Source organism: Oncorhynchus keta, unplaced genomic scaffold, assembly GCF_023373465.1.
Source record: "Oncorhynchus keta strain PuntledgeMale-10-30-2019 unplaced genomic scaffold, Oket_V2 Un_contig_7648_pilon_pilon, whole genome shotgun sequence".
NCBI lineage: Eukaryota > Metazoa > Chordata > Actinopteri > Salmoniformes > Salmonidae > Oncorhynchus > Oncorhynchus keta.
Genome location: NW_026289592.1, coordinates 3,692 through 16,430, shown reverse-complemented (window position 1 = coordinate 16,430; position 12,739 = coordinate 3,692). Strand labels below are relative to the sequence as shown.

The 12,739-nt window shown below is 40.2% G+C and overlaps 1 protein-coding gene and 1 long non-coding RNA gene across 2 annotated transcripts; both read right to left on the bottom strand.

Annotated features, from left to right (window-relative positions):
• Nucleotides 1–601: 601 nt before the first annotated feature.
• LOC127926492 (exocyst complex component 6-like) lies at nucleotides 602–12,527 on the bottom strand. The gene is made up of 3 exons (XM_052511875.1): nucleotides 12,379–12,527; nucleotides 2,391–2,569; nucleotides 602–671 (listed from the first exon to the last, which is right to left on the bottom strand). The coding sequence occupies exons 1-2, from the start codon at nucleotides 12,499–12,501 to the stop codon at nucleotides 2,438–2,440; spliced, it is 255 nt and encodes an 84-aa protein (XP_052367835.1). The 5' UTR covers nucleotides 12,502–12,527; the 3' UTR covers nucleotides 602–671; nucleotides 2,391–2,437.
• On the bottom strand, nucleotides 4,055–7,188 carry LOC127926493 (uncharacterized). The gene is made up of 3 exons (XR_008124256.1): nucleotides 7,102–7,188; nucleotides 5,139–5,254; nucleotides 4,055–4,104 (listed from the first exon to the last, which is right to left on the bottom strand). It is a non-coding gene; the product is annotated as an uncharacterized LOC127926493 (long non-coding RNA).
• Nucleotides 12,528–12,739: the final 212 nt, after the last annotated feature.

Below are 12,739 nucleotides of genomic sequence, written 5' to 3'. Positions count from 1 at the left end.
AACTGACTTGCCTGGTTAAATAAAGCTAAAATAAAAACCTATGTCGTATCCTTAAAGGCTTCTTAGAGTTTACGACTTAAGTACGGTTTAGTATTTAATTGTAACTTTAAATTACATTCTTTGATGCACCTGGCTCAAGCTACCTGAATCTTTCTTAATCACAGTTATATAGGCAGACACAGGAAATAGCTACGGATAGCGGGAAGCAAACCCCCGTCTCGAGTCCATACTGCCATCTATTGGTAAACACAAATATACCAGGTTACTAAAGGTCCTATATCAGGAATAGGGAGCCGATTGATGGCACGTTAACCTGTTACTCCTCCCCTTACTTTTCGAACATTCTGTTAAAAATCGCGCAACATTTCAGCACCCTGCTACTCGTGCCAGGAATATAGTATATGCATATGATTAGTATGTGTGGATGGAAAACACTCAGACGTTTATAAAACTGGTTAAATCACGGCTGTGACTATAACAGAACGTACGCTTCATCGTAAAGTGCAGGAAAATCTGATCACTGAAAATGGAAAAATATATCCATGCGCAACCTCAACCGATTGATAAAGGTGATGTTAAGGAACAGTAAATAGTGTACATACCAGAACGGTGTAGATGTGGAGACATCTGTAAACAGGAGAGAAGTCCACCAGGTCCTGGGCTGTTAATACCTGGGAGGTGAAACCACGTTACGTTAGATAACACAGTCAGGAGGTTATAAACCACTTTACACAGTCAGGAGGTTAAACCACGTTACATTAGATAACACAGTCAGGAGGTTAAACCACGTTACGTTAGATAACACAGTCAGGAGGTTAAACCACGTTACGTTAGATAACACAGTCAGGAGGTTAAACCACGTTACGTTAGATAACACAGTCAGGAGGTTAAACCACGTTACGTTAGATAACACAGTCAGGAGGTTAAACCACGTACGTTAGATAACACAGTCAGGAGGTTAAACCACGTTACATTAGATAACACAGTCAGGAGGTTAAACCAGGTTACATTAGATAACACAGTCAGGAAGTTAACCCATGTTACACAGTCAGGAAGTTAAACCACGTTACGTTAGATAACACAGTCAGGAAGTTAAACCACGTTACGTTAGATAACACAGTCAGGAGGTTAAACCACGTTACGTTAGGGATAACACAGTCAGGAGGTTAAACCACGTTACGTTAGATAACACAGTCAGGAGGTTAAACCACGTTACGTTAGATAACACAGTCAGGAGGTTAAACCACGTTACATTAGATAACACAGTCAGGAAGTTAAACCAACGCTACGTTAGATAACACAGTCAGGAGGTTAAACCATGTTACGTTAGATAACACAGTCAGGAAGTTAAACCACGTTACATTAGATAACACAGTCAGGAGGTTAAACCACGTTACGTTAGATAACACAGTCAGGAGGTTAAACCACGTTACGTTAGATAACACAGTCAGGAAGTTAAACCACGTTACGTTAGATAACACAGTCAGGAGGTTAAACCATGTTACATTAGATAACACAGTCAGGAGGTTAAACCACGTTACGTTAGATAACACAGTCAGGAGGTTAAACCACGTTACATTAGATAACACAGTCAGGAGGTTAAACCACGTTACATTAGATAACACAGTCAGGAGGTTAAACCACGTTACGTTAGATAACACAGTCAGGAGGTTAAACCACGTTACGTTAGATAACACAGTCAGGAGGTTAAACCACGTTACGTTAGATAACACAGTCAGGAGGTTAAACCACGTTCCGTTAGGATAACACAGTCAGGAGGTTAAACCACGTTCCGTTAGATAACACAGTCAGGAGGTTAAACCACGTTACATTAGATAACACAGTCAGGAGGTTAAACCACGTTACGCTAGATAACACAGTCAGGAGGTTAAACCACGTTACGTTAGATAACACAGTCAGGAAGTTAAACCACGTTACGTTAGATAACACAGTCAGGAGGTTAAACCACGTTAGCGTTAGATAACACAGTCAGGAGGTTAAACCACGTTACATTAGATAACACAGTCAGGAAGTTAAACCACGTTACACAGTCAGGAGGTTAAACCACGTTACGTTAGATAACACAGTCAGGAGGTTAAACCACGTTACATTAGATAACACAGTCAGGAGGTTAAACCACGTTACGTTAGATAACACAGTCAGGAGGTTAATCCACGCTCCGTTAGATAACACAGTCAGGAGGTTAAACCACGTTACGTTAGATAACACAGATGATCACTTGGGCTTTTCTTGTAAATAATGTACAGGGTGCCTTCACATTAAGTGTAGATAACTCCAACGTGTAGCTTTAATACTGGACCAAAGAGTATGAAAAAGTACAAACTATGAAAAAGAGGTCTGAAAAGTTACTTTGAAGAAGAGTCCTCTACCTCCTCCTCTGATTGGTCCTCCTCCACTCCCTCCTCCTCTGGTTGGTCTACTCCTCCTCCGCCGCTAGGCCGTTGTGCTGCGTTGGCGTCCGGCCGTTCAGGGAGTAGACTGGCCTGGTGTAGCCCATACCACTGTCATGCTTCTGAACCACACTGTTAAACGTCCTGTGCTGCTGAGCCTGGGAGGTACAGACAACACAGTCAGACCTCTCTCCTTCTCAGAAACGTCCTGTGCTGCTGAGCCTGGGAGGTACAGACAACACAGTCAGACCTCTCTCCTTCTCAGAAACGTCCTGTGCTGCTGAGCCTGGGAGGTACAGACAACACAGTCAGACCTCTCTCCTTCTCAGAGCAAAGCTTCCTAGCATAAGATCAGACATTTTTTGTTCATTTTCTACAATTGATTGAAGATTTTTTTTAATTTATTTATTTCACCTTTATTTAACCAGATAGGCCAGTTGAGAACAAGTTCTCATTTACAATTTCGACCTGGCCGAGATTAAGCAAAGCAAAGCAGTTCGACACATAGAACGACACAGTTAACCATGGAATAAACAAACATACAGTAGAAAATAATAATAATAATACACACACACACACACACACACACACACACACACACACACACACACACACACACACACACACACACAGTGTGCAAATGAGGTAGGATAAGGGAATTAAAGGCAATAAAATAGGTCATAGTGGCGAAGTAATTATGATATAGCAATTAAACACTGGAATGGGTGATGTGCAGAAGATGAATGTGCAAGTAGAGATACTGGGGTGCGAAGGAGCAAGATAAATAAATACAGTATGGGGATGAGGTAGGTAGATGGATGGGCTGTTTACAGATGGGCTATGTACAGGTGCAGTGATCTGTAAGGTGCTCTGACAGCTGGTGCTTGAAGTTAGTGAGGCAGATGTGAGTCTCCAGCTTCAGTGATTTTTGCAGTTCGTTACAATCACTGACAGCAGAGAACTGGAAGGAAAGGCAGCCAAAGGAGGAATTGGCTTTGGGGGTGACCAGTGAAATATACCTGCTGGAGCGCGTGCTACTGGTGGGTGCTGCAATGGTGACCAGTGAGCTGAGACAAGGCAGGGCTTTACCTAGGTTTGGCGAACAGTATGAAGCGAGGGCCAGCCAATGAGAGCATACAGGTCGCAGTGGTGGTAGTGTATGGGGCTTTGGTGACAAAACGGATGGCACTGTGATAGACTGCATCTAATTTTCTGAGTCGAGTGTTGAAGGCTATTTTGTAAATGACATCGCCAAGTCGAGGATCGGTAGGATGGTCAGTTTTACGAGGGTATGTTTGGCAGCATGAGTGAAGGATGCTTTGTTGCGAAACAGGAAGTCGATTCTAGATTTAATTTTGGATTGGAGATGCTTAATGTGAGTCTGGAAGGAGAGTTTACAGTCTAACCAGACATCCAGGTATTTGTAGTTGTCCACGTATTCTAAGTCAGAGCTGTCCAGAGTAGTGATGCTGGACGGGCGAGGCAGGTGCGGGCAGCAATCGGTTGAAGAACATGCATTTAGTTTCACTGGCATTTAAGGCAGTTGGAGGTCCAGTTAACACAGTGTCCAAAGGAGCCAGTCTCATACCTGTTTAGTACCTGTACTCTGCCTGTTTCTGTCTCTTACCTGTTTAGTACCTGTACTCTGCCTGTTTCTATATAACAACAACAACGTCTCTTACCTGTTTAGTACCTGTACTCTGCCTGTTTCTATATAACAACAACAACAACGTCTCATACCTGTTTAGTACCTGTACTCTGCCTGTTTCTATATAACAACAACAACAACGTCTCATACCTGTTTAGTACCTGTACTCTGCCTGTTTCTATATAACAACAACAACGTCTCATGCCTGTTTAGTACCTGTACTCTGCCTGTTTTCTATATAACAACAACGTCTCTTACCTGTTTAGTACCTGTACTCTGCCTGTTTCTATATAACAACAACAACAACGTCTCATACCTGTTTAGTACCTGTACTCTGCCTGTTTCTATATAACAACAACAACGTCTCTTACCTGTTTAGTACCTGTACTCTGCCTGTTTCTATATAACAACAACAACGTCTTACCTGTTTAGTACCTGTACTCTGCCTGTTTCTATATAACAACAACAACAAATTCTCATACCTGTTTAGTACCTGTACTCTGCCTGTTTCTATATAACAACAACAACGTCTCTACCTGTTTAGTACCTGTACTCTGCCTGTTTCTATATAACAACAACAACCTGTTTAACGCTGTACTCTGCCTGTTTCTATATAACAACAACACAACGTCTCTTACCTGTTTAGTACCTGTACTCTGCCTGTTTCTATATAATAACAACAACGTCTCTTACCTGTTTAATTACCTGTACTCTGCCTGTTTCTATATAACAACAACGTCTCTTACCTGTTTAGTACCTGTACTCTGCCTGTTTCTATATAACAACAACGTCTCATACCTGTTTAGTACCTGTACTCTGCCTGTTTCTATATAACAACAACAACAACCTGTGCTCTGCCTGTTTCTATACAACAACAACGTCTCTACCTGTTTAGTACCTGTACTCTGCCTGTTTCTATATAACAACAACAACGCTCTAACTGTACTCTCCTGTTTCTACCTGTTTAGTACCTGTACTCTGCCTGTTTCTATATAAATAACAACAACGTCTCATACCTGTTTAGTACCTGTACTCTGCCTGTTTCTATATAACAACAACGTCTCTTACCTGTTTAGTACCTGTACTCTGCCTGTTTCTATATAATAACAACAACAACGTCTCTTACCTGTTTAGTACCTGTACTCTGCCTGTTTCTATATAACAACAACAACAACGTCTCATACCTGTTTAGTACCTGTACTCTGCCTGTTTCTATATAACAACAACGTCTCTTACCTGTTTAGTACCTGTACTCTGCCTGTTTCTATATAACAACAACGATCTCTTACCTGTTTAGTACCTGTACTCTGCCTGTTTCTATATAATAACAACAACGTCTCTTACCTGTTTGAGTACCTGTACTCTGCCTGTTTCTATATAATAACAACAACGTCTCTTACCTGTTTAGTACCTGTACTCTGCCTGTTTCTATATAACAACAACAACGTCTCTTATGTTTAGTACCTGTACTCTGCCTGTTTCTATATAATAACAACAACGTCTCTTACCTGTTTAGTACCTGTACTCTGCCTGTTTCTATATAACAACAACGTCTCTTACCTGTTTAGTACCTGTACTCTGCCTGTTTCTATATAATAACAACAACGTCTCTTACCTGTTTAGTACCTGTACTCTGCCTGTTTCTATATAACAACAACAACGTCTCTTACCTGTTTAGTACCTGTACTCTGCCTGTTTCTATATAACAACAACAACGTCTCTTACCTGTTTAGTACCTGTACTCTGCCTGTTTCTATATAAACAACAACAACAACGCCTCTTACCTGTTTAGTACCTGTACTCTGCCTGTTTCTATATAACAACAACAACAACAACGCCTCTTACCTGTTTAGTGCCTGTACTCTGCCTGTTTCTATATAACAACAAAGCGTCTCTACCTGTTTAGTACCTGTATCTGCCTGTTTCTATATAACAACAACAATCTCTCTTACCTGTTTAGTACCTGTACTCTGCCTGTTTCTATATAACAACAACGTCTCTTACCTGTTTAGTACCTGTACTCTGCCTGTTTCTATATAACAACAACAACGCAACCTGTTTAGTACCTGTACTCTGCCTGTTTCTATATAACAACAACGCTCTTACCTGTTTAGTACCTGTACTCTGCCTGTTTCTATATAACAACAACAACAACGTCTCTTACCTGTTTAGTACCTGTACTCTGCCTGTTTCTATATAATAACAACGTCTCTTACCTGTTTAGTACCTGTACTCTGCCTGTTTCTATATAACAACAACAACGTCTCTTACCTGTTTAGTACCTGTACTCTGCCTGTTTCTATATAACAACAACAACGTCTCTTACCTGTTTAATTACCTGTGCTCTGCCTGTTTCTATATAACAACAACAACGCTCATAGCTGTTTAGTACCTGTACTCTGCCTGTTTCTATATAACAACAACAACGTGTCTTACCTGTTTAGTACCTGTACTCTGCCTGTTTCTATATAACAACAACAACGCGTCTCATACCTGTTTAGTACCTGTACTCTGCCTGTTTCTATATAACAACAACAACAACGCGTCTTACCTGTTTAGTACCTGTACTCTGCCTGTTTCTATATAACAACGTCTCTTACCTGTTTAGTACCTGTACTCTGCCTGTTTCTATATAACAACAACGTCTCTTACCTGTTTAGTACCTGTACTCTGCCTGTTTCTATATAACAACAACGTCTCTTACCTGTTTAGTACCTGTACTCTGCCTGTTTCTATATAACAACAACAACAACAACGCCTCATACCTGTTTAGTACCTGTACTCTGCCTGTTTCTATATAACAACAACGTCTCATACCTGTTTAGTACCTGTACTCTGCCTGTTTCTATATAACAACAACGTCTCATACCTGTTTAGTACCTGTACTCTGCCTGTTTCTATATAAACAACAACGTCTCATACCTGTTTAGTACCTGTACTCTGCCTGTTTCTATATAACAACAACAACGTCTCTTACCTGTTTAGTACCTGTACTCTGCCTGTTTCTATATAACAACAACAACGTCTCTACCTGTTTAGTACCTGTACTCTGCCTGTTTCTATATAACAACAACAACAACGTCTCTTACCTGTTTAGTACCTGTACTCTGCCTGTTTCTATATAACAACAACAACAAATCTCTCTTACCTGTTTAGTACCTGTACTCTGCCTGTTTCTATATAACAACAACAACGTCTCATACCTGTTTAGTACCTGTACTCTGCCTGTTTCTATATAACAACAACAACAACAACTCTCTTACCTGTTTAGTACCTGTACTCTGCCTGTTTCTATATAACAACAACAACGTCTCTACCTGTTTAGTACCTGTACTCTGCCTGTTTCTATAACAACAACAACAACGTCTCATACCTGTTTAGTACCTGTACTCTGCCTGTTTCTATATAACAACAACGCTCTTACCTGTTTAGTACCTGTACTCTGCCTGTTTCTATATAACAACAACAACAACAACGCCTCTTACCTGTTTAGTACCTGTACTCTGCCTGTTTCTATATAACAACAACAACGTCTCATCCTGTTTAGTGCCTGTACCTGCCTGTTATATAATAACAACGTCCTGTTTAGTACCTGTACTCTGCCTGTTTCTATATAACAACAACAACGTCTCTTACCTGTTTAGTACCTGTACTCTGCCTGTTTCTATATAACAACAACAACGTCTCTTACCTGTTTAGTACCTGTACTCTGCCTGTTTCTATATAACAACAACAACAACAACGTCTCTTACCTGTTTAGTACCTGTACTCTGCCTGTTTCTATATAACAACAACAACAACAACGTCTCTTACCTGTTTAGTACCTGTACTCTGCCTGTTTCTATATAATAACAACAACGTCTCTTACCTGTTTAGTACCTGTACTCTGCCTGTTTCTATATAACAACAACAACGTCTCTTACCTGTTTAGTACCTGTACTCTGCCTGTTTCTATATAATAACAACAATGTCTCTTACCTGTTTAGTACCTGTACTCTGCCTGTTTCTATATAACAACAACAACGTCTCTCTTACCTGTTTAGTACCTGTACTCTGCCTGTTTCTATATAACAACAACAACAACGCCTCTTACCTGTTTAGTACCTGTACTCTGCCTGTTTCTATATAATAACAACAAGCGTCTCTGCCTGTTTCCTGTTTATAACAACAACAACGTCTCTTACCTGTTTAGTACCTGTACTCTGCCTGTTTCTATATAACAACAACGTCTCTTACCTGTTTAGTACCTGTACTCTGCCTGTTTCTATATAACAACAACGCTCATACCTGTTTAGTACCTGTACTCTGCCTGTTTCTATATAACAACAACAACGTCTCTACCTGTTTAGTACCTGTACTCTGCCTGTTTCTATATAACAACAACAACGTCTCTTACCTGTTTAGTACCTGTACTCTGCCTGTTTCTATATAACAACAACAACGTCTCTACCTGTTTAGTACCTGTACTCTGCCTGTTTCTATATAACAACGTCTCTACCTGTTTAGTACCTGTACTCTGCCTGTTTCTATATAACAACAACAACGTCTCTTACCTGTTTAGTACCTGTACTCTGCCTGTTTCTATATAACAACAACGTCTCTTACCTGTTTAGTACCTGTACTCTGCCTGTTTCTATATAACAACAACAACAACAACGTCTCTTACCTGTTTAGTACCTGTACTCTGCCTGTTTCTATATAACAACAACAACGTCTCTTACCTGTTTAGTACCTGTACTCTGCCTGTTTCTATATAACAACAATCATCTCCTGACCTGTTTAGTACCTGTACTCTGCCTGTTTCTATATAACAACAACGCTCTACCTGTTTAGTACCTGTACTCTGCCTGTTTCTATATAACAACAACAACGTCTCTATACCTGTTTAGTACCTGTACTCTGCCTGTTTCTATATAACAACAACAACGCCTCATACCTGTTTAGTACCTGTACTCTGCCTGTTTCTATATAACAACAACAACGTCTCTTACCTGTTTAGTACCTGTACTCTGCCTGTTTCTATATAACAACAACAACAACGCTCATACCTGTTTAGTACCTGTACTCTGCCTGTTTCTATATAACAACAACAACGATCTCTTACCTGTTTAGTACCTGTACTCTGCCTGTTTCTATATAACAACAACAACGCTCTTACCTGTTTAGTACCTGTACTCTGCCTGTTTCTATATAACAACAACGTCTCATACCTGTTTAGTACCTGTACTCTGCCTGTTTCTATATAACAACAACAACAACGCTCTACCTGTTTAGTACCTGTACTCTGCCTGTTTCTATATAACAACAACGTCTCATACCTGTTTAGTACCTGTACTCTGCCTGTTTCTATATAACAACAACAACAACAACGCCTCTTACCTGTTTAGTACCTGTACTCTGCCTGTTTCTATAACAACAACAACGCCTCATACCTGTTTAGTACCTGTACTCTGCCTGTTTCTATATAATAACAACAACGCCTCATACCTGTTTAGTACCTGTACTCTGCCTGTTTCTATATATAACAACAACGTCTTACCTGTTTAGTACCTGTACTCTGCCTGTTTCTATATAACAACAACAACGTCTCTTACCTGTTTAGTACCTGTACTCTGCCTGTTTCTATATAACAACAACGTCTCTTACCTGTTTAGTACCTGTACTCTGCCTGTTTCTATATAACAACAACAACAAATAACGCCTCTACCTGTTTAGTACCTGTACTCTGCCTGTTTCTATATAACAACAACAACAACGCTCTTACCTGTTTAGTACCTGTACTCTGCCTGTTTCTATATAACAACAACAACAACGTCTCATACCTGTTTAGTACCTGTACTCTGCCTGTTTCTATATAATAACAACAACAACGCCTCATACCTGTTTAGTACCTGTACTCTGCCTGTTTCTATAATAACAACAACAACGTCTCTTACCTGTTTAGTACCTGTACTCTGCCTGTTTCTATATAATAACAAACAACGCTCTCTTACCTGTTTAGTACCTGTACTCTGCCTGTTTCTATATAACAACAACGCGCTCTCATACCTGTTTAGTACCTGTACTCTGCCTGTTTCTATATAACAACAACGTCTCTTACCTGTTTAGTACCTGTACTCTGCCTGTTTCTATATAATAACAACAACGCTCTTACCTGTTTAGTACCTGTACTCTGCCTGTTTCTAATAATAACAACAACGCTCATACCTGTTTAGTACCTGTACTCTGCCTGTTTCTATATAACAACAACAACGTCTCTTACCTGTTTAGTACCTGTACTCTGCCTGTTTCTATATAACAACAACAACGTCTCTACCTGTTTAGTACCTGTACTCTGCCTGTTTCTATATAATAACAACAACAACGTCTCTACCTGTTTAGTACCTGTACTCTGCCTGTTTCTATATAACAACAACAACGCTCTTACCTGTTTAGTACCTGTACTCTGCCTGTTTCTATATAACAACAACAACCTCTCATACCTGTTTAGTACCTGTACTCTGCCTGTTTCTATATAACAACAACGCCTCTACCTGTTTAGTACCTGTACTCTGCCTGTTTCTATATAATAACAACAACGTCTCATACCTGTTTAGTACCTGTACTCTGCCTGTTTCTATATAACAACAACGTCTCTACCTGTTTAGTACCTGTACTCTGCCTGTTTCTATATACAACAACAACGTCTCTTACCTGTTTAGTACCTGTACTCTGCCTGTTTCTATATAACAACGTCTCTTACCTGTTTAGTACCTGTACTCTGCCTGTTTCTATATAACAACAACGCTCTTACCTGTTTAGTACCTGTACTCTGCCTGTTTCTATATAACAACAACGTCTCTTACCTGTTTAGTACCTGTACTCTGCCTGTTTCTATAAACAACAACGATCTCTTACCTGTTTAGTACCTGTACTCTGCCTGTTTCTATATAACAACAACGCAAGCATCTCTTACCTGTTTAGTACCTGTACTCTGCCTGTTTCTATATAATAACAACAACAACGTCTCTTACCTGTTTAGTACCTGGACTCTGCCTGTTTCTATATAACAACAACAACAAACAGCGTCTCTTACCTGTTTAGTACCTGTACTCTGCCTGTTTCTATATAACAACAACAACGCTCTCTACCTGTTTAGTACTCTGCCTGTTTCTATATAACAACAACGCCTCTTACCTGTTTAGTACCTGTACTCTGCCTGTTTCTATATAACAACAACAACGTCTCTTACCTGTTTAGTACCTGTACTCTGCCTGTTCTATATAACAACAACAACGTCTCTACCTGTTTAGTACCTGTACTCTGCCTGTTTCTATATAACAACAACAACGCTCTTACCTGTTTAGTACCTGTACTCTGCCTGTTTCTATATAACAACAACGTCTCTTACCTGTTTAGTACTGTACTCTGCCTGTTTCTATATAATAACAACAACGTTTGTTTAGTACCTGTACTCTGCCTGTTTCTATATAACAACAACGTACCTGTTTAGTACCTGTACTCTGCCTGTTTCTATATAACAACAACAACGCTCTTACCTGTTTAGTACCTGTACTCTGCCTGTTTCTATATAACAACAACAACAACATCTCTTACCTGTTTAGTGCCTGTACTCTGCCTGTTTCTATATAACAACAACAACGTCTCTTACCTGTTTAGTACCTGTACTCTGCCTGTTTCTATATAACAACAACAACAACAACAACGCCTCTACCTGTTTAGTACCTGTACTCTGCCTGTTTCTATATAACAACAAACGTCTCTTACCTGTTTAGTACCTGTACTCTGCCTGTTTCTATATAACAACAACAACAACGCTCTCTTACCTGTTTAGTACCTGTACTCTGCCTGTTTCTATAACAACGTATGTTTAACCTGTAATATAACAACAACAACAACGTCTCTTACCTGTTTAGTACCTGTACTCTGCCTGTTTCTATATAACAACAACAACGTCCTCTTACCTGTTTAGTACCTGTACTCTGCCTGTTTCTATATAACAACAACAACGTCTCTTACCTGTTTAGTACCTGTACTCTGCCTGTTTCTATATAACAACAACGTCTCTTACCTGTTTAGTACCTGTACTCTGCCTGTTTCTATATAACAACAACAACGTCTCTTACCTGTTTAGTACCTGTACTCTGCCTGTTTCTATATAACAACAACGTCTCTTACCTGTTTTTGTACCTGTACTCTCTGCCTGTTTCTATATAACAACAACAACAACATCTCTTACCTGTTTAGTACCTGTACTCTGCCTGTTTTCTCTCTCTTACCTGTTTATAACTCTGCCTGTTTCTAACAACAACGTCTTACCTGTTTCATGGCGGTCTCTCCGATCTTGTCTGAGTGTTTCCTGATGCTCTCCAGGAAGTCCTTGAGGTTGGACATGGAGATGTCCTTAATGTCCTCTCTGAGCTCGGGCAGGTTCTCAGCCATGATCTGACAGAAGCGGTAGCGGCTGACCGGGGATGTACACCTTCTCCAGCTGCTCCATGGTCTTCAACGCAGCATAGTACCTGGAACACAGATACCTGTCGTCACATCTCATCCCTCCTCTCTACCTGGAACACAGATACCTGCCCTCACATCTCATCCCTCCTCTCTACCTGGAACACAGATACCTGCCCTCACATCATCCCTCCTCTCTACCTGGAACACAGATACCTGCCCTCAC